Here is a 23,154-nt window from a genome sequence, read left to right as displayed (position 1 = left end):
TGATCAAGAAGCTTGCTTCAATCCATAAATAGACCGATTAAGCTTGAAAACCTTTTGTTATTGACCTTGGGTTATGAATCCCTCAGGCTGCTCCATATAAATGATCTCCTCAAGATTGTCATTCAGAAAGGTAGTCTTAACGTCCATTTACTAGATCTCATAGTCATAATATGAGGCAATGGGAAGGAGGATCCGAATAGACTTTAACATGGCAACAAGTAAGAAAGTCTCCTCATAATCGACCCTCAACTTAGATAATACCCTTTGTCACACGTCTAGCTTTGAAGGTTTGCACCTTCCCATCAGCACCCCATTTTATCTTATAGATCCATTTGCAACCTATAGGTTTTACCTCATCAGATTTATCTACAAGATCCCAAATAGAATTGAAGTACATCGACTCCACGAGATCCATAGCTTTGATCCACTGATCTTTGTCAACTTCCTCCATTGCCTTCTTGTAAGAATTTAGATTCTCAACATCTCCGTCAGCTACCTTAGCTAGGATTTCTATTAAACCCATATAACGGACAAGTGGGTTCGCAACTCTCCCACTACGTCGAGGTTCCCTCAACACTTGAGGTGGACATGACCTATAAGATTAACCAACTTCAACAAATCTTTTGCGGTGTTGGGTTTTTCAACAACTCTTGTTGAAGGTTTAATAGTTTCCTTGAAAAGTTCATTCAATACAATCTTACTGCAGGGCTTATGCTCCCTAATGTGGTCCTCCTCTAAAAATGTAGCGCTTATTGACACAAACACTTTATTTTCTTTAGGATCTTAGAAGTAACTACCTATCGTTCCTTTAGGGTAGCCTACAAATAGGCACAATTTTGAACGAGGTTCCAGTTTCTTAGGATTTACCTCAAGCACATTTGTTGGGCAACCCCAGATCCTGAAATAGCGTAAACTACCTTTACGACCATTCCATAATTCCAAAGGTGTTCTCGTAACACTCTTGGATGGAACACAATTCAAAATATAAGTTACAGTCTGTATTGCATGACCCCAAAACGAATCCGATAGGGATGCATAACTTATCATAAACCGAACCATGTCCAACAGGGTTTGATTTCTTCTTTCTGATATACCATTCTACTGAGGTGTACCAGGTGGTGAGCGTTGGGATATAATTCCATGTTCTATCAAATAGTTATGGAATGTAGGATCCGAAAACTCTCCACCTCGATCAGATCGAAATATCTTTATTGTTTTATTTACTGCATTTTCAATTTCAAACTTAAATTCTTTGAACTTTTCAAAAGTTTCAGACTTCTATTGTATTAAATAAACATACCCATATCTTGAATAATCATCAGTAAAAGTGATGAAATATTCAAACCCTCCTCTTGACTTAACATTAATCGGACTATAGAGGTCTGAATGTACAAGCTCTAAGGGTTCTTTGGCCCGATGACCTTTTCTAGTAAAAGTTATCTTTTAGTCACTTTGCCTTCAAGACATGACTCACACACAAGTAAAAAAATTTCTTCTAACTCACTTAGAAGTCCATTCTCAACCAATCTCTCAATCCTATGGAGATTGATGTATCCTAACCTTATGTGCCAAAGATGGGCATTTTCTTTAGGAGAAATTTTAAGTCTTTTATTTTGAGTTACCACAGTTTTAATCATTTCAGTGTTAAGGGGGGCTTTAGTTGCTAACAGTCTTAGCGCATATAAATTATCTTTAAAATTAGCACAACAAAGTAGTACTCCATTCTTGTAAATAAACATTTTATTTACTTGAAAATTTAGAAAATAATGTTGTTCAATAAGACATTTTACAGAAATCAGGTTCCTTTTTAAGCCTGGAACCACATATACATTATCTAATAAAATATAAGATTTCTGTAAGTAGAGTTTATGCCCTCCCACTGTCATAGCTGAAATGACGTGCCCAGTCCTAACACGCATCATCATTTTCCCAGATTCCAGTTTCCGCCATGAACTAATTTCGTGAAATGAAGAACAAACAATATTAGTGGTGCCTGAATCAATTATCTAAATTGAATTATCATTCTCCACTAAACAAGTTTCCAATACAAGTAAATCATATAGATGCCCCTTCTTGCATACGGGCATTGAAGATGTGTTTTAAAACGACATGCCAGAGTTGTGCGGACGGTTGTCCAAACATCCCCGCAGGGATTCCATGATCTTACGGGCAGTGATCACGGGTTCATGCTTCTTGGCCAAGATTTCAAAAAGGCTTGCCAAGATATATGCTCAAGCCTTTTCATTTGCCCTTATCCAGCGCTCATATCCCTCTCGAGCATTTCAAGTGTCGTTATAATAACCACTTTATCATATAATATATATTAAACTTTATGTTATATCAAATATAACATATAATTAGGGGTGTACATGGGTTGGGTTGCGTTGGGTTGAAGGTATTTTTTAGACCAACCTGAAAATTTGGGTTGGTTTGATTGAAAACCCAAATGACTCAAATAAATTTTCCAACCCAACTCAACCCAACCCTTAAAATTTGGGTTGGATTGAGTTGGGTTGTCGGGTTATAACTTTTTTTATTTTTAATAAAAAATATGTAAATTTATGTAAAACACATGACTAATAACTAAAATCTCATAAAACTAAGAATGTAAATACCAAATATCTATGATATTTATGGTAAATTTTAAACAAAGACAAATATCATAACAATTTTAAAAGAAATATTAAAAATTAAAAAATTAATCAATACAAAGAAATTAAACTTTAAACAAAGAGAAATATATATATATATATAAAACTCCGGTTGGGTTGGGTCAACCCATTTTTTTTAACCAATCAACAACCCAACCCAACCCAATAAAAATAGAAAAATTCAACTCAACCCAACCCAAGAACAAAATAATCCCAACCCAACCCAACCCTTGGGTTGGGTTCTGGGTTTTCGGGTTGTCGGGTTATTTTAATACCCCTATATATAACTTATAGTTTAATATTGTATCAAATACAATATAACCTATAGTTTTCATTTTCTCATTAATGCATGATATTTAATATAAATCTAATTCATATAAAATTTAATTATATGAATCCAATTCACATAACTAATATTTGAATCATATTCAAATATTTTTTCCTCTCAAATAAACTTTATATTATAATGTATCTAATACATTATAGTAATTATATCATATATAATTAATTTAAACAATTTGAATTAATCCAAAATTGATTCTCATTTAATCTCTGTTGAGCTATAGAGGGGACTTCATGGACCAATAGCTTGAAGCTCCAATTGTACTTGAATAATTAATTAAACTTCTTTAATTATATTATTCCAACATCCATTAACTGTCGGGCACTTCACTAAAGACCGACAATTGCACTCTTCACACTACAGATATATTTTTGTGTCCAATGGATATAACCAATCAACAGTGCAATGATCTTTCACAAATTGCTCGTAAGTACAACTAAACCAAAATTACCATTTTGTCCCTGTAATTATATCTAACTTCTTAAGTACCATTGATACCTCTAATGAACAATAAGTCATAGTCCAATTATGACTAAATCTCTCTAGAGCCAGAAAAAGGTGTGGCCTCACATTGTTCAAGCCCCAGAATCAACCCTTAAGAGAGCAATTTATCTACTTACCCCGACATCGAGAATGAGAATTTCTTCTTCTGTAGTTGTGTTTCCAGCTCCCCAATCAGATAAAACCCCAATATGGTAGACTGATTGAGTCGACAATCTGACCACTCTCATCCATACAAATCAAATGACCGCCTTCATAGGCAGGAGTTCAAAACTCACTCAGGATTTAGGTCATATCACTTTTAGTTATCCTGGTGAAATGTAAGTCTCAGTATGAACAGCGTTATATAATGAGACTAGTCATTTCGTGGTCCGATCTTATACAAATTCCTTTATATAGAATAACCCTGCTCAAATGTCTCCACATGAATGATCATGATCAGATCATTTATAGCACTTTACAATAATCGTAACATCTATAAAGCGGGTCGTACTCATAGTGTCGCAAGGATAAAGTATCCAGCCTTATCCATATACTACAGACCATTTAGGTTATCACTTAAACATGATCGACCTATATGTCTCTATATACATGTTTAAGCTATAGATGATAACCTTGGATGTTAGTTTATTGGTTTATGGATTTAATGCTATTAAATGTCAAATAAAAGATCTCATATTTTATTAAATAAATAAAATGTTTGTACAATACAATTACAAACTATAAGACCCTACGAGATTTAGGGCATCAACCCCAATAGACCGACAGCTGAACTCTTCGCACTAGAAATATATTTTCATGTCTATTGGATATAACCAATCAACAATGCATTGACCCTTCACAAATTGCTCGTAAGTACAACTATGTCAAATTACAGTTTTACCCCTGTAGTTATATCTAACTCCTTAAGTTCCACTGATCCCTCGAATGAATAATTAATCATAGTCCAACTATGACCAAACCTCTTTCGAGCCAGGAGAGGGTGAGGTGCCTCATTGTTTAAGCCTCGAAATCAGCCCTTAAGGGAGCAATTTATCTTTTTACCTTAACTATAGGAAATGAGTGAATTCCTTCTAATGTAGTTGTGTTCCCAGCTCTTCAATAAGACGAAATCCAAAGTGGTAGGCTTATTGAGTCGACGAATCTGGCCACTCTCACCCATATAAATCAAAGGACCACCGACATAGGCAGAAGTTCTCAACTCACTCAGGATTAAGGTCAAGTCATCTATGGTCATCCTGGTAAAATGTAAGTCTCTTCTAGCAACAATGTTATAAAGAGAGACTTAACATTTCATGGTCCGGTCTTTATACAAAATATTTTATGTAAGATACCCTCACTCATATGTCTCCATAAGAATGATCAGGATCAGATCATTTGTTGTACTTTACAACAATTATAACAACTACAAAGCGAGTCATATCAGTAGTGTTACTAGGATAAGGCACCCAATCTTATCCATATACTACATATTATTTAATCACTTAAACATGATCCACTTGTAACTATTTTTTACTTGGGTGGTTGGGATATCTCTATTCCATGCATATTCAGTTATGAACTTTTTGAAATAAATAAAGCGTATGAAGTCTTTGGAATGACAATTAGTATCTTTATTACATTAGTAAAAACTTATTTGTTCTTGTTCATTTCTATAGCAACAAGATGGACTTTACCCCGACTAAGAATAAATCAACTATTAAATCTCGAATGGAAATTTATTTTACCTATATCTCTCGGTAATCTATTATCCTATAGTTTGTAAACCTAGTATGAACAAACATTTCAGTGATTAATAATATATGATATTTTATTCACTCTGTCTATGAAATGTGTGTTATTTTAGTTGCATTAACCACAAACCAATAAACTAACATCCAAGGTTATCACTGTAACTTAAACATGTATGTGGAGACATACAGGTGGATCATGTTTAAGTGATAACCTAAATGGTCTGTAGTATATGGATAAGGTTGGGTATCTTATCCTAGTGACACTACGAGTATGGCTCACTTTGTAGGTGCTACAAATGTTGTAAAGTGCTACAAATAATCTGATCCTGATCATTCATGTATTAGACATGCAAGCGAGGATATTCTATACAAAGGAGTTTGTATAAGACTGGACCACGAAATGTTTAGTCTCATTATATAACGCGTTCATAATAGAGAATTTCATTTCACTAGGATGACCATAGGTAACATGACCTTAATCCTGAGTGAGTTGTGAACTATTGCCTATGAGGGCGATTCTTTGATTTGCATGGGTGAAAGTGGCCAGATCGCCAACTCAATAAGCCTACCATTTTGGGGATTCGTCTGATTAGGGAGTTAGGAACTCAGCTACATAAGATGGAATTCACTATTTTCCCGAAGCAGTGGTAGTAGATAAATTGCTCCTTTAAAGGCTGATTTTGGGTCTTAAACAATGTGGCGTTACACCCTCTCTTGTCCCGAGAAGGGTTTAGTCATAGTGGGACTATGATCTATTGTTCATTAGAGGGATCAGTGGTACTTAAGGAGTTAGATGTAACTATAGAGGCAAAATGGTAATTTGGCCCAGCTATACTTACGAGTAATTTGTGAAGAGTCATCGTACTGTTGATTGGTTATATCCAATGGACACGGAAATATATCTGTAGTGCGAAGAATGCAGCTGTCGGTCTTTAGTGAAGTGTCTGACAGTTAACGGATGGTAGATATTCTAATTAAAGAGTTTAATTAATTATTTACATACCGTTGGAGCTTCAAGCTATAGGTCCATGAGGTCCCCTTGGTAGCTCAATGGATTTAGTTGAGAATCGGTTTTTGGGTTAATTTGAAGTATTCAAATTAATTAGAAGGAATTTAATTATATATAATATAATTCAATTAATTCAATTATATATGATATAATTGACATAATATACTTTGTACATTATAGTTTAATTCGAGAAACAAATATTTAAATATGATTCAAATATATTATCTATGAATAAGATTCATAGTTGTCAAATTTAATATAAATATGATTTATATTAAATGTCATAAAATAGAGAAAAAGAATTATGGTTTATGTATTGTATATGATGTAATATTAAAATTATAGGTTATAAATATAATATGATAAGTTGGTTATCATATTTATTTATAATTATTAATTATTTGATAATTAATTCCCTTTTTCTCTCTAAACACCTTAGTGGGAAGTTATTTAGTTTTATGGCAAAATGGAGTAAATAAAAGTATGTTTTTTTATTATTAAAAATCCAAGGCACGCGATCAAGGAATTTACACGATTTGCTTGAGAGACTATACAATAGCCTCATCGCCTAAACGATTGAGAGGGTCTTTCTATGCGATAGACTATTGTCTTCCTCGACCGTCTTCCTCCTCTAACTCCAAAACACCCTCTAATCAAAATAACCAGAGCCCACCACTCCTAGGTTCTCACACCGAGAATACCAAGGTACCTAAGTGGTAGTGTCCTTTGTTGGTTCAAGAGTTACTTTGCTGTTCACTGCTGTTCGAGGCATTCGAATTAATTCAAGGGATTTACTTGAAGAAGAGTTCTTCAAAGGTATAGTCTCTTAAACCTTGTTTCTTATTTAGAAAGCATGTTGTAATTTATGTTTTATGCATAATATGTTTGTTCTACTGTAAATATATGCATTTAATCAAAATGAAATTTGGACAATCCGTTTCCGCTCAAAAGTTCTCTGTCAAAAGAGTTCCTTCAGGTTTGACTATAAACAAGTTGTTCATTGGAGGAGCACTAGTACTTAAGGATACAGAGGTAACCCAAGGGTAAAACGGTAATTTGACCTAGTTCGTGTTATGGACATTCCGAAGGACTAACTTGTTGTTATTGGTTTATATCTGTGGGCACATAAATATATCTGCAGTGAGAAGAGTGCAACTATGGGTCTTTAGTGGAGTGTACCTACAGTTAACGAATATTGATTAATTTGGTTAATGAGTTTAGCCAATTAATCTCATATCGTTGGAGCTTCTAATCTGCAGGTCCACCAGGTCCCCTTATTACCTTGCTAAAGGATATCAAAGAAGAATGATTTGAATTGTTCAAATCAATTTGAGAAAATTGTATATTAATGTGATTAATATGTATTGATTATGGATGTGAACTATAATTTAAATTAAGTTAGAGAGAAATATTTGAAAGAGGTTCAAATATTAATTGAAGTGAATTAGATTCATAAAGGATTAATTAATTAAATTAATAGAGAAGTGATGCATATAAACATATGATGTTTATTTATGTTAATTAAATATATTCGTTAAATTGGATTTAATGTATAGATGGTTATTTAATTAATATGCTAGTTAACTAAATAAACGTCATTTAATTAACTGAGCACAAGGATAAATTGGGAAAGACTTGGAGAAAGGGTTAATCCTTCTCCATATAAATTCTTCCTTATGACCCTTTTAGAGCAAAAATTTTATTTGGTGAATTTACCCTAGCTACCAAAACACAAATCCTCTCTTTACTCTCTAATTAGTTGGATACTATCTATCCTTCTATTGGAATCCTTGAGAATAACAAGGTTATTCTCGTGTTTGTGTTCAAGTTCGATTGAGAAGAAGTTCATGCCAAGATTGAGAGGATTTTTTGTGGAGCTCAGGAATCTTCAAAGGTAAGAATGGTTCTCTCTTAGTTTCCCTTCTCCAAAGCATGTTATTTCATATGTTTCCCTTCTTTATATGTTCAGTTTTAGAACACTGTTTTTGTTATTCAAAAATCAATTTTCGAGATGCAAGGTATTCACACCCTTCCTCTCAAGATTTGATCCCTACAAGAAATTATTTATGCAACCTTCAATGTGGATGGTGATCGAATGAAGAACTTCTCTTCCAAGAGGACTTCTGATGCCATCTTCTTCTCTCCTTTCAATTAGTTTTACATTCTTCCACTCAATAATTCAACTACTTCTCTTTTCTACTCTTGTTAGGTTTTTTTTCTCTTTAATTATAATTCATAGTTTTGGAATTTCAAATAGTTTTTTAGGACTGTAAAAGGGAGTTTATTAACATCATTAACACTTTCATTTATATAAACTAAGGAAATTTTTATGATTCTTTGATATTTGCTTGTTTATATCATTTTTTTCAATGAAATTTGTTTTGCATCCATATCTCTAATCACTTCCTAGTATAATATAAGAAATTTTTGGGGTAATCCAAAAATGTTCTCAATGTACTAATTTGTTAGTAATAATATAGAGAGTGCATTTTTGTCCAACAGCACAAGGTTTTTTTTCTCATAGAGGGAGTGAAGTAGGGGTGTTCAAAAAATTCGATGATGCAAAAAACCGATGAACCCAACCCAACCTGCATGGTTTGGGTTGGATTATCAACTCATTTGAATTGGGTTGGGTTCAAATAAATGAAAATTTTATGAGTTGGGTTGGTTCAAGAGTTCACCTAATATAACCCGAACCAACCCAAATTTATTATTACCTTTAAAATATGTTTTGTATTACTTATAACACAATTATTTATACATATATTGATTTTAATTTTATTTAATTTCAATATTTTTTAATAATTTATTCTTCAACAACTTTTAAAAGTAGTTTCTTTGCACTTTAGAAAGAAAATTTTCACTATTTAAATTGAAATTGAGTTGTTAATCTTAATTCAATATATGAAAATAATTAAATAAGTATTTGACATATTTACGTTGTACTTCTTTTTAGAACAAAATTTTAAACGATTAACCCAAACTAACCCAACCCAAATATTTCATGGTTGGGTTGGGTCCATTTTTTAATAAATGTTATTTGGGTTGAAGAAATTTATAACCCAAATAATTGGGTTGGGTCTAAGAAGTCTTTTAACCCAACTCAATCCAACCCATAAACACCCCGAAGCCGTCAAATTGATTCTTTTTGTTTTGGAATTCATTTAAGAGTTCTCGAGCAACTTGCATTAGAACTTCTAATTAAACGGCATTCTGAGTACACTCAAATAGAATAAAACTCTAAAAATATCATTTCATAACTAGTCACTTCTCTTCAGGCTTGAATGTCTTCCACAAATATATTTCTCAAATATCTTTCTGTAATTTTTAAAATATGAAATTGAAAAAAAAAATGGTGAAAAAAGAAAAGGGTCTGACGTGTCACCCTCTCCTCTTCCTTCCTAACTCCTTTCTTTATGAATCTCACCTTTGATTCCTTTGATTCCTTTGATTCCTATGTTCTGGTTCTCTATTACTTCAATCTTTCCTTTCTTTTCTTTTTTTCATGTATTTTCTCTTTAGATGGGTCTCTATAGAACTTCAATCCAATGGCCGTCTGATTAATTCCTCGCCAGTTTTATTTTGCCGGATAAAATCTGGTCATATATTATTAGCAAGATACATAATGACACAAATTGCACTAAGATATGGTATTTCAAGATCAAGAAATTCTTCACTATCATCTCGAGAGATAATCGAGATATATCTTTCTTCACATCTAGTGAACGAATGGAATTTTCAATGGATGTATCTATATAAAACCTTTTCAAAACGTTTCTTGTGTAAGTTGATTGATGAATAAATATCTCATCTCTAAATGCTCAATTTACAAGTTAAAGCAAAATTTTGTTTTTTCGAGATCTTTCTATCTCAAATTCTTTCTTAAGATATTTTATTATTGTCTTTGAAAGCACTTTAGGAGTCTCAATTATATTTAAGTCGTCAACATATACAGTTATAATAGCAAATCATGTCATTTCTTTATAAAAACAAATGGACATATTGGATTGTTTTGATATCTTTTTTTCAACAAATATCCACTCAGACGATTGTACCACATTCGTCCTGATTGTTTCAATCTATATAGCGATCTGTGTAACTTTATTAAATATAATTATTAGGAATTTGATTTATATGTTTCAAGTGCCTTAAATCCTTCTGAGATTCTGTATAAATATCATTATCAATAGATCCATATAAATATGATGTGACTACACTATGAGGTGGACATTAATATTATGTAATATTGAGACATATGGACGACACTTTAGATGGACACTAAGTATGAGCATATAATGGTCATCTATTATCACAATATTTATAATATTGTCTAATAAGTATATATTATTTTATTGATAGTTATTACTAATATATCTAATAGTAAAGAAACATGTAAATAATTATTGATAAATAACAATATATTTTTTTTTTAATTTATTGATATTATACATCAACGATAGACTTAAGAAAACAAATGAGTATGCAAACAACTACTAATAGAAAATAAAAGTTACAAATTTATCTTGGTCTATTTATTTATATGATAAATCAATGAAAAGTATGAGTGTCTAAAAAATCCGACGACTTGAACCACCCGAATTAGTTAGTTTTGTTTTTGGGTTGGGTTGAATTTTTTCAATTTTTTTTAGTTGGATTGTGTCTCGGGTTAGCTAAAATTGGGTTGACCCTACCCAACCAGAATTACATATATATTAATGAAAGGTATATATATTTCTCTTTGTTTAAAATTTGACTAGTTTAGATTAATGAATTTGACAATTTTTAATATTTTTCTTTTAAAGTTGTTATGATGTTTGATTTTATTTAAAGTTTGTAATAAAATATCATAGATATTTGGTATTTAACATTTGAGTTTTATGAATCATGTGTTGTAAATAAACTTAAATCATGTGTTGTAAATAAACTTACATACATATTTTGAATTAATAAGAAAAAGTAATATAACTCAACAACCCAACCTATGGGTTGTGTTGGGTTAGAAACTAGTCTTTTGGTTGTTAACCCCAACCTCAACTTTCGAACTAATCTAAAAAACACCCTCAGTCCAACGCAACATATACACCCTTAATGAAAAACAATTCCAAATACCACTATTATGCCATTTTTAAATCTATTGATATGGTATATTAGTGTTAAAACTCACAGTTATATTGTAAAATTGGTATTATGGTTGGGAGAAAGTTAAGATTTAGTTCTTATGACTTCAAAAATTAGAATTTATTTGTAATGCCCCCAAGTTAAAAAAAATGTTGGTTATTTTTAGGGAGAAGGAATTAGGGTTTTAAAAAGGGGCCTTGGAATGCGTGCAAAAAGACAAAAATAAAAGGTTTTCTGCCATCGAGCGCACACCAGAAGGCAGATCCGTCTGCCGCTCGACCCAACGCAGATCACTCGACTCGTTCTAGCCCCGCGTTTTGTTCCGACCGCGCGACATGTTCCAGCAGCGTCGAGCTCTCCTTCCACCTCTGTTCATCCGCCACACGTCAGTGTTTCGTCGATAGTCGAAGCCCAACGCGCGTCAGAGCTCACCTTGTTCGTTTGCACACCAGAACAGTGTCGGTTGTTGCCGATTCGTGGTTGGTTTCGCCTGATCCTACTGTTCGGAGTAAGTTCCGATTCCCTTTTGGCAGCTTGGGTCCTTCACTTACTTGTGTGAGCCCCCCGCCTGCTCACGCTCCTTACCAACAACCCAGCGCTTCACCGAAACACACCATAAGGTTCTTGGGCCTAATTTGTGATTGGTTTCAGGAATGTGCGGCGGTGAAGGAAGTTCTCGAGCGAAGTAAGGTCTCGATTTTTAGATAGTGTGGTATGGTCTCGTTTTTTAGATGGTGTGGTATCCTGCTGGTTGCCCTAGGATGTTGTTAGGCCTGCTGAGAAATTTTTATATCATATGTGAAATTGTGATGAAATCTGCTATGGATTTTGTGTTGAATTTGAGAAATTGTGATGAAATCTGCTATGGATTTTGTGTTGAATTTGAAGTAAGGTGATGAAGTTGGATGGATGTTTGAATACTAATGTATGAGTTATGAGTAGACTTGTTGGTTGATTGAAGTATGGGTAATGAGTAGACTTGTGAAACAGTTGATTGAAGTATGAGTAACAGTGTTAAAGTTTGATGCTGAGTCATGGCCTTGATTGTAAGCTTATATCCATATGAGATTTCCATATGAGATTTCAGTTACTGTTAGTGTACCATTGGGCCATGCACATCGCATGTGTGAACCTTCGGGCCCACACCCTATGCTTATGTACGGTGTCCTTTGTGTCACTACTTATGAAAGCGTGCGTTTGGGTTTTCACTACTTCCCCATATAGTATTATGTTTTGAAATCTAATTTAGGAGTTATGGGTACCCCAAATAGTAAATTATTTTATTTTACTTTGCTCTAGTTTATTTATTATTATTTAATTATGTTTTTACATCTTTGCTCATTTGAGCATTATTAAATAAAATCTTGGCTCTTTATTTGATGATTTAAAAGAAATTGTACGATTAAGCCCATGCATGCATGAAGTAGAGTCCTAGATTGCAGTAGAAAACTAGGATTGTTACATTATTTCTTATGATTTGATAAAAAAATCATAGTCTCTATGGTTGGATAAAATCCTCATAAATAATCCCGATACTATGAAAATTAAATTCTAACTTTCTCCAAACTATATAGACCAAATTTACAATTTAACCTCAACTTAATAATAATTGAATATATAAATAATAAAAAATAGAAAGTAAAAAAACAAAAAAACAAAGTTAAATATCATTGATATAGAATATTTATTAAACCTAAAAGATAATGAACATAGAAAAAAAAACATCTAATAACAAATTAAGTAAAATAATATGTTATTATCTACCATATTTATATCTATTGATATGGTATACCAACAACAAATGAACATTTAAACAAGTAATGATAAACACCCATTACTTATAAATGTTCATCACTAATAGATCTCAATCAGTGATAGGCCTAACAAATAAGTCCATCGGTAATAGACCTCAATTTGTACTATTTAAAAATTTTCATAGTTAAATTGGACTAGATTTGCCATTATTTTGTGTTCAATTGCCATATATGTACAATTCTCCCCCAAAAAAAAATCATCTGATGGAACATTCAATAACTCAACCAATGATCCTTGAAAGAATAGAGATGCTTCAATCCTTGAGTGGAGTAATATCGGAATAATCATGACATTTCTAAAAATATAACAAAATTCTGGTACCAAAATAAATACAACTCAATTCACATCTATTCAATTCACATATAATATATTATATGGTAAGTTCTAACCCGACTAATGATGAAATGCCCAAATTATTATAATAAATTTTAACCCATTATACATATTCAGGCACAAGAATCACATCAGGAAGAATTTTCTAAAATTATTAAAGCATCTGTTCAAAGAAACTACAAAAATAATATCGAGGCGTCATTACATACACCAAGAAATTGACCTCAAATATAATCACTGCAGGTTGTATAATATCTCTCATGATGTATTTTCTTTCACAATTGAAACGTAGTAAAAAAAAGAACTAAGGAAAGAATTAAAATTTGTCAAACTCTGTTTTTCACTTTGTATGAGGAAGCCTATGGCCGCCAAAATCCCTTTTTTCCAACAAGAAACTGATCTTGATAAACAGAAACTGACCAGTGAAGTGAGTGAAAGATAGGACCAAGCACTTTTATTGCCTCCATGTTGTCCTGAATCACAACATATCCGCCTGGCCGCAATATTCTGTCCATCTCCACAACCGTAGCTATGACATCGCATCTAAAAAGATAATCGAAGTCGCTGAAGCTTAGGAACAAAGAGCTATGATAACTAGATAAAATACAGTGATCATATGTATGTATTAGAGGTTGTCAAGAATATGTATAAAAGGTTGTATGTACCTTAATAGCTTAACCCTATTGATTTAAGCATTTGAATTTGTAGTGTAATTTAACTGGATGCCAAAGCAAGAAATGTTAAAGTAGAAGGCAACACTAACTATTCTAAACTTTTTGAAGTATGAATAATAGACATTTCTAGAATTAGATCTAGAAATATCCTAAGCTTTCTTTAGGTTCCAGGATTTCTAGCGAATTCTCTTTAGATAAGGATAATCCAAGAAATATCTAAAATCTTTGTAGAATCCAAAAACAATGTAGAGAGATCCTTACTTGAGCTCCAAGATCTTATGCCTATAAATAGGAGGTGTGGCCCTATATGTGAGTAAAGAAAAACTAGAGAGTTAGACAACCTTAAAGTGAAGAAAAGCAAGTGTGTATTGAGAGAGTGAAAAAGGCTTCTTTTAAAAGTGTTCATCTTTGTACATACTTAATAAAAGTTTCTTTCCTAAAAGAGATTGTATCTCTTCCTTTTGTACCAATTGCTTCAACAAGAAATTCTAAGTTCAAACCTCTACAACGATGTTTTCCACTTGTTGAGTCCCAATCTAAAATGGATGTTATGATTAGTGTATTGACATTATATGATGTCTTACCTTTTCTTAAGAGATGTGAAGAGAAAGCTAGAATGTAGCAGATCGTAGGTTCGAGGGTAGGTGTTGAAGGACTCGCACCAATCATGGTAGAGACCGATCAATCCTCTATCGTAGATGACGGACAAAGTATCTGGTACGTCTATGGGGACAACATTCATAACCCAAAGTGGTAAATCAATCAATGCAGCTGCAAACCTGAAAATTAAGGAGTTTATAAAAGTTAAGTAATTGAACTTATTAAATAGAATTCAAGAACAAACTGGCAGATTTGGAGTTGAGCAGTCTGGTTTTTCCCAAAGTCGTATAACTAAAAATAAAGACGTTAAATTAGGATCATAGTCATACTACTACTAGATTATCTAAACAAGGGAATTTTCTGTCAGTCATAATATAAAGACTTGAAACAGCAAGTTCACCAAATTACAGATCTAAAAACGGAACTCAGTGCTCATATATTCACTATTTGTATATGTTTTACCCTCCATAGCCAGCATTCATATCCAGCACATTTCGGACGGTCGACCAGTTTACTCCAATGTTATCGCGATATACATCTGACACAACAGTAGACCAACGTTTGGTATCCTCAAAGAATTTCTCCTCGGCACCTGGTTCAACCGACAAGCTAGGAGGTTGGCTAGTTAGTCTCTGCGGCCATGGCGAAGGCCAATTATAATAGTGGCCTTCGCTATCAACTGGAAGCTGGGAAATACATCTAGTCAGGGGAACATACCTATCCAAAGAAAAGGGAAAACAAAATAAACAGATTTCAACAACTTGAGCATGATGATATCGATTATATATCACTATGTTGCTGCCAAAATAAAAGGGTAGACATATTTATGAATTTCCAAAAATTACCAAGAGTTATTTCTCTTGTTCTTTTCATCACATATAGGAGGGTTATTTTCGCTACGTTCCTCATAGCAAGATGTCGAGATGGGCTTTTGATATATTACAAGACCAACCCCAGATGAATCAGAAGTCTTTTTCACAACCTTCCAGCACATTGACTTCGTTAGCAACACCATCGCTGTAAGTTATCAATTAAAACCATCTTAACAATGTTGTCCACGAGTTATATGAAACTAAAATAAGATATTGTAACAAAAACACAAACCATTCCAAACATTCTTGTCTCTTTCATCGTCACGATAAACTGGTGTAGCTGACCATATGAAATATCCACCAGGCCTGAGAATCCTGTTGAGCTCCAATAATGGTTTTCCACCTACAATTTTTGCCACAATTTCCATAAAAAGGTCAAATTATTCACATAAAATCAATCGATTACTATTGAAAAATACAACTCAATTTATCAAATACTACCGTCTGCATCCCAATGGACCCTGCAACGAGCACAATGTATCAAATCATATGCGTTATCCGGAAATGTCAGCCTCTGAGTTCCAATGACCGAGAGAGTAGCGGGAATTCCCCGTTCTAAAGCAAATTGTATCTGTGCTTCATGTTCATCCTTAGGGGCAAATGACATAGCAAGAACATTCTTCTGCAGTAAGTAGCCACCAAAGCTAGCAACACCACAGCCAACATCTAGAATAACTCTGATGTTTTCCCCCCATTTGATATCCGGTAAACTCTGTTCCAAATTCAGTCAAGTGATATAAATTCAAACCGAGATTCATACAAAATTATACTGGCAGCGGAAGATGTACAGACTAGATAGATTACTAAACTGGAATATCCTAAAAGACCATATAAACACCATCTTAATCTCAGCTAGTTAAGCTACACAATACATAAATAGATGAACTCAATGAAGAAATAAGCGAAAAAGCACCTTCTGAATGAAGTAAATGTAATGATCAACTCCATCCTTGAACTGTGTACCACCTCCAGGAAAGTTTAGATACTCTCCCAACTTAACCACCCAATGTTGATCTTTCTTGTATTCAACAAGCTTGGGATGAGGAACATTATCATACCAAATCTACAACAAAAGGGTTTTCAATAAAATCAATAATAATCACAAATTCCCAAGGAGACAAACACAAAACCCAACAAGAAAATCCCAATTTGAACATAACATAAAATCCTCCAAAAAATACAAGATCATCAACAAACCTTGGCAAAGAATGAAGCTGCTCACCATGTCCCTACTCTTGGGCCAGGGAACGGGGACCTTATAACCAATGGGAAGAGGGATCAAACAGCGCGGACTGGGATTAGGGCAATGACGTTCACGATGTTCCATGTGTTTCCTCGATTGCAAAGCCTTGATCGCCTTGAAGTTATCCAAACAGGGAATGAAATCGACGGCTACAGACCCATCACAGAGCTTCCAGGTTAGATTCACCGTTAAAGAAGAAGAGAAATCAAGATCGTGAGGAAGAAGAGAATCTGAAGAAGATGGGTTCAGATCAACCCCAGAAGAAGAAGAAGAAGAAGAAGAAGAGGGGGTTAGAGAAGGGGATCGAAGAAAGGAGTAAGTACGAACAAGAGGGTTGAGGGAAAAGGAATCGGTGAAGAAGAGGATGAGAAAGCAAATGATGAGAACTGAGAGAGTGAAGAGAAAAGGGATTTTTCGTTCTTGGAAGAAGGTTTGGAGTGAAATCGCCATTGATGAAGAATTTTGGAGCAGAGAGAAAGGAAAGTGAGATATAAGAGAGAAGGACGCGGCAATTATTTCACGGATTCGAAATGTCGTTATAAAGTGGAAATTTGGGATCGAGAAATTGATTGTCTACAGTGCTCGTACCCATCTCGTGTGGTGTGAGTGTTTTTTTTGTCTGGACAAATGGAAACACGCCACGTCACTGTGATTGGTGTGGAGCCCGCCACCGTATTACACCACCCACTTAGGCTTACCGACTTATTTATTTATTTATTTATTTATTTATTTATTTATTTATTTATTTTAACTAAATAAATATTAAAGCTACCAGCATAATTTTAATAAAATTTTAAATTTAATAAAGTTAGAATTTAGGTCATGGGTATGAAACGTGTATAGTCATAAATGAAAGGTAATTTAGAAAATTAATCTGAATGAAGAGCATGAAGTGATCAATTGAATTGCGTTCGAAAATTATGACCTATCGTTATCATTATAATTACGATTACTATTATTGTTAATGTTTTAGAGAATCGGTAAATTTTGACACATTTACTGTTATTATTAGGATTTAGCTCTTAGATATAAAGATTAAATTCTTAATTTTAGATAAATGTGATCAAAAGCGATCTAATTATCTTTGCAATTAAGGTCTATGATTGATGTCGATGAAATTCAATTATGATTACACCAATTTACATTCTGATTTATAATAAGGTTTAACTTAATCGGATAACCTCAATAAATAGATTATTTAGGAAGATTTTATTTAATAGACTATTTATGATGTTTTTTCCAACATAAAATTTTAATTCCAATTTTATTTTTTAAATATCTTTTAATTTTGCATTTGATCTTCTGTAATTTTCTATTTTATTTTAATATGTGAGATTGGTGAATTTTGCTGGCAGTAAGTTGGATTATTCTTTCAAATGGTATTTGAGTGGTATGGTCATTTTTACAAATATATTAATAAAATAATGATTTAATGATACATAAAACTTCTGAAACAAAACTATTTTATATCTTTAAATTTTTGGTGTTATATAATTAAAGTAACAAACTAATAAATATATTCATTGAAATTAAGAATTATATTTATGTAAGGTTTCATTTGAGATTGTTGTAAGCCTTTAAAATAATTGTTAGAAAAATAAGTTGTGAAAAGAAGTAAAATAATATTGGATAAATTTAAAAAAAAAAATCAACGGTGAAAAATAAGTAAAATAAATTTCAGTTTAAACTTAAAAAAAATAGATTAGAGTGTTTAGTAAATAAATACAAAAACATCTTATTTCAAATATAATAACTAAAATCTTAAAATCATTTTTAAAATTTTTTTCTATAATTATTATTGTTTAATATGATAGATTTTGTTTGTTGTAAATTAATTTTTAAATATTAGAGAAAATATCTTTATTTTTAAAAAAATGAACATGGTATACTTTTTTTAAATGATGTATTTAACCTATGAAAATTAGAAAATAAATTTGATTAGATGAGAAATAGATAAATATTTTTTAAAGAAAGATTTAAAAGTAAATATTAATTAGATTTGAGGAGAATCTAAAATCGAGAAGGATATGGAGATTTAATTTAAATCTGTTTAAAAAAAAAACGTTAACATTTTTTACAAATCACTTTTGACATAGCTAACGGCCAAAATTTAGCCTAAATCCTAAACTTTCTCAGTTAAATCAATTAGGATTTTGTTTAAAACAGTTGAGATATGTTGTTGTAATTAGGGACTTAACTCCTTTATAACCCTTCAACGTTCAATGGTCTAATTTTAGTATGTGTATAAAAAATTGGTTATCTAATAACAATAATTTTTATATAAAAAAAAATATATATGTGGATGTTTCTAAAAAAAAAAAGTCAAATAATAATAAAAAAGAAAATTGAAAAGTAAAAAATTAACTAATAAGAAAAACTAAAATTAATATTTATTAAAAAAATATAAAAATTAAAATTAAACATTTAAAAACATAATATTAAAATTGAATGAAAAATCTAATTAAATAGCAATCTTTTGAATCTTCTATGGTACAGAATCTAAAATGGTATTTGATTCTCGATATAATAATTATATTTTAAATATTTTTTTTAATAAAAAATATCATTTTATTTTGTGGACATTAAATTTAACTATTAGTCTTAATGTTAGTTATAATAATTTTCATCCACCAAATTCAAGAGGATATTAACCCCAACTAATTTTAAAAAAATTAATGATAATATGTAGACTAAAATAGAATAAGTAATATAACAATCAAAAAGATATTTTAACATCTTCTTAATACATTACACAATATAATATTCTATTTAAATAAACATACAAAAACTAATCTTTGTGCCCAAGTCGAATGATATTTTTAACTTTAAAACAACTAGAGTATTGATATGTATTACACCTTTAACCGAAGTAAAAGTTTAAATTTTTACTCTAAACTAACAAAAAAAAAATTGAAAGGTACGAGTGAAATTGTGAATTTTATGCTTTAATGATTCTTTCTATGAAAATTCTAAATGTCTTCCAACTTTTTATAGGTTAAAAAACATTTTAAAGTCAGTAACTCCTTAAATTTTAATATTCAATTATTAAATCTTGGTTAGAAATCATTTTTGAACTTTCCTCAAAAATTTAATACTTGTACTTCTAAATTTGTAACTTGAACCTTGACTTTAATAATTCTCAATTTAGTCCATATAATTTACCATTTGTAACGATTTAATTCCTATCATAAAAAATAATATAAAAATATAATGAAATTTCTTAAACATGTAGACTACCAAACTAATTATGACCAATTTTATTTATAAATTATAATGATTAAGTTGTTATATAACCAGAATTAAGAAAGTTTAATGAAATTATTCAAGATAAAAATTCTATTATTTCAAATTTTAGATTGAAATTAGAATGACTGAATCATTACAAATTATAGTCTATGAACTATATTATCATTTTTACAAATGCTTAGATATCAAAAATAATTTTTAATCTTAAATCTTTGTTTATTTATAATAACTTAGTTTTTGTAAGAAAAATTATAATGATTTAGTCTCTATCAAATTTTTATTTTATATATATTTAATTTCCCACCGACAATTGAAAACGCTGTTAATGGCATTTTATTATATTATTAATATTGGTTGGTACTTGAAAAGGACCATAGGCTTCTGAAAAGTGGGGGAAAAAACCATATACTTTATTTTAATTTCAACTTAATATTTAAAGATGTATTTTATTTTGTATTTTCTTTCATATATTGTCCTTTGCATGATTGTGAGATGCTTTTAGCCAAATATTTTCTACTATTTTTATAAATTTTAGAAAAAAGATGAATTTGTTGTAAAATTGAATAGTAAAAGAAGGCACATGAATATTGAAAAATTATAGTATGTAAAATAAACAAATAAAATTTATAATAGAAATATGAAAATAGAAATAAATATGGAAATAGAAATATTTCTATAATTTCCCATCAATATCCTCTCTCTACAAAATTTAGAGAATGTCACTATTTATAGATAACTTAACGATTAAGATGTGACACTCTTTAGACACTATGGATGTATAGTCATAAAACATGTAGATAATTTGACATTAGACACATAGACAATATATATTAGAATATATGGAATAATGACATTTGGTCTTTGAACACTAAACATGGTTTATAATATAATTTATAATCTTTTAAATTTGGAAAGTTTTTGTCAGACTAATTATTTTAAATGACATTCTTTAAAAATTGTCACAAATTGTCGATACATAATTGGAAGTGTGCTTTTTTTTCTAATGTAGAAATAGTGAACTATTAAAATGGTATGAATAGTGATCATCATGCATAGATTTGGCTAGAGGGGTACAACCTTATGGAGTTTGAAAGCTATTCGATCAAGAAAGCGGTGATATTCGAGTCAGAAAATCATACCCTCGAGCCCAATTAAGTATGGGAAGAGAGGTAATTGTATAATGACTCTTTTATAAGGGCCCAAATGAAAAGTAACCCTAAAATCAAAAGTGGATAGAATTTGACCTTCTATTGATGTCATCACCATGTAAAATTACTATTTTAACCTTTCTTCCTTTTGTAGATTTTTTTTTCTCATTTTGAATGTGTTTCTTCTTCTTCTTTTTTCCTTCTTCTTCCTTTTTTATGTGTTTTTTTTCTTCATTCTTCTTCTTCTTCTTCTGATTTTGGTTAGTTCTTCTTTGTCTGTGTTCGTCTTCATCTTCGCTTCTGCGTACGTTTGTTCTCATATGCGTTTGTATTCTTCTTTTGTTGCGATGAGGAGTGAGAGCATGAATCGGGGAGCACGATAGGGAGTGAAAGCAAGAATCAACGAGCGAATTTGAGAATTGGAAAGTGCAATGGGGAGCGAGAGCGAGAATCAGAGAGCGTAATGGGGAGCGAGAGCAGATAGAGAGCGAGAGCAAGAATCAGCGAGTGAGAGCAAGAATCGGGGGAACGTGATGAAGAGCGAGAGCAAGAATCAGGGAGTGCGATGGGGAGCAAGAGCGAGAATAACTTCGAGCAATAGGCCCTCGTTTGCATTTGGGGTCAAGTTGGTAATTTCACAAAGTAATAACGTGAGTAGAAGACCATTTCTCATTTGTTTTTAAATCTTGAGCCATTTTTCATTTGGGCCCCTCAAATAAGGTCATCTATCCGCTGGACCCATGAGAAAAATGAGAGTTTAGGCCAAGGCTCAAACGGACTTGTTTCGCCTCAGCCTTGGCCCCCTCCCCATTGAATACGACATGCTCCAACCTATTTGGGTCTTAAGAAGAGGATAGTTTGGGTCAAAAGCTCAAACTAACCTCCTCGATTTTGACCTCCCTATTTGATGAACAACCCTAATTCATTTGGCTTGAAAATCAACCTAATATGACTTGGGAACGCTATGGACATCCAAAACCAAGATTTTACTATAAATACATCATTATGACTTAAAAAAATGAGTTCATTTTCATCCCTAAAAACTTTTGCAACAACCCAAAATCTCTTACTGTGACTTAGGTATTGAAGGCATTGTGGTAAGTACTACACCAATGCCCATATTCTTTTTGTTTTGTAGGTCATATTTATCCTAAATTATAAATTTACTGTTGTTGTCATGTGAAGATCATATACATTTTTCTCTATTTGAATTTTGGTACCAACGTTGACCATTTTTTATCAATTTCATTGATGGTCCTTATTATGAATAGAGGCAACTTTTTAACATAAAAAAAGATATTTTCGTAGATAACGAAGAATTAAAAAAAAAAAAAAAAAAAAAAAAAAGGCTCAATTTTCAAATTAATCATGCACTTTTGGAATATATCACCACAGTGAGTTATCTTTGAAAATTGAAATGGCTGAAGGTCCATTTAGTTCGTGATTCTTTTTCGTTGTTATGTTTCTAAAAAAAAAAAAAAACAATAAAGCTATGTTTGGTACACTCATTAAAAAGTCTATTATAGAAAATAATAATAATAATAATAATAAAATGTCATATTTTCAGAAAAAACAAAAAAACAAAAAGATGTCACCTTCATTATTTTTTTGTTTTTAAAATTTAGAAAATTGGCACATGACCTTTAGAAGGAAACAACAAAAATTTTCATCAAATAAATCACACCTCATTATTAATTATTTAAAGTATTTGTAACCTTAACTCTTAACAAATAGATTTTAAAAGAAAGTGTTCACTAAATGCATATCAACGAAAAGAAAGACGAAATATATATATAAACCAAAAAAAAAAAAAAAAAAAGAAGAAGAAAATGAAAAAAATGAAAGAAAAAATGAAAAAAATGAAAAAT

General features: G+C 31.6%; 1 protein-coding gene across 2 annotated transcripts; it reads right to left on the bottom strand.

The window, feature by feature from the left end:
* Positions 1–13,634: 13,634 nt before the first annotated feature.
* LOC120081432 (S-adenosyl-L-methionine-dependent methyltransferases superfamily protein) lies at positions 13,635–17,407 on the bottom strand. 2 transcript variants are annotated; one of them, XM_039036283.2, is made up of 8 exons: positions 16,872–17,407; positions 16,563–16,712; positions 16,091–16,361; positions 15,882–15,992; positions 15,623–15,794; positions 15,240–15,494; positions 14,762–14,956; positions 13,635–14,046 (listed from the first exon to the last, which is right to left on the bottom strand). In XM_039036283.2, the coding sequence occupies exons 1-8, from the start codon at positions 17,340–17,342 to the stop codon at positions 13,863–13,865; spliced, it is 1,809 nt and encodes a 602-aa protein (XP_038892211.1). In that variant the 5' UTR covers positions 17,343–17,407; the 3' UTR covers positions 13,635–13,862. The 2 variants fall into 2 exon arrangements, with proteins under 2 accessions (XP_038892211.1, XP_090171767.1); XM_090315641.1 differs by having other exon boundaries at positions 13,772–14,480.
* Between the last annotated feature and the right edge of the window lie 5,747 nt (positions 17,408–23,154).

The sequence above is a fragment of the Benincasa hispida genome, chromosome 7 (assembly GCF_027475165.1).
Source record: "Benincasa hispida cultivar pf3 chromosome 7, pf3_genome.v1.1, whole genome shotgun sequence".
NCBI lineage: Eukaryota > Viridiplantae > Streptophyta > Magnoliopsida > Cucurbitales > Cucurbitaceae > Benincasa > Benincasa hispida.
The sequence above is the reverse complement of the archived record's forward strand: the minus strand, read 5'-3'. Positions and strand labels throughout refer to the sequence as shown.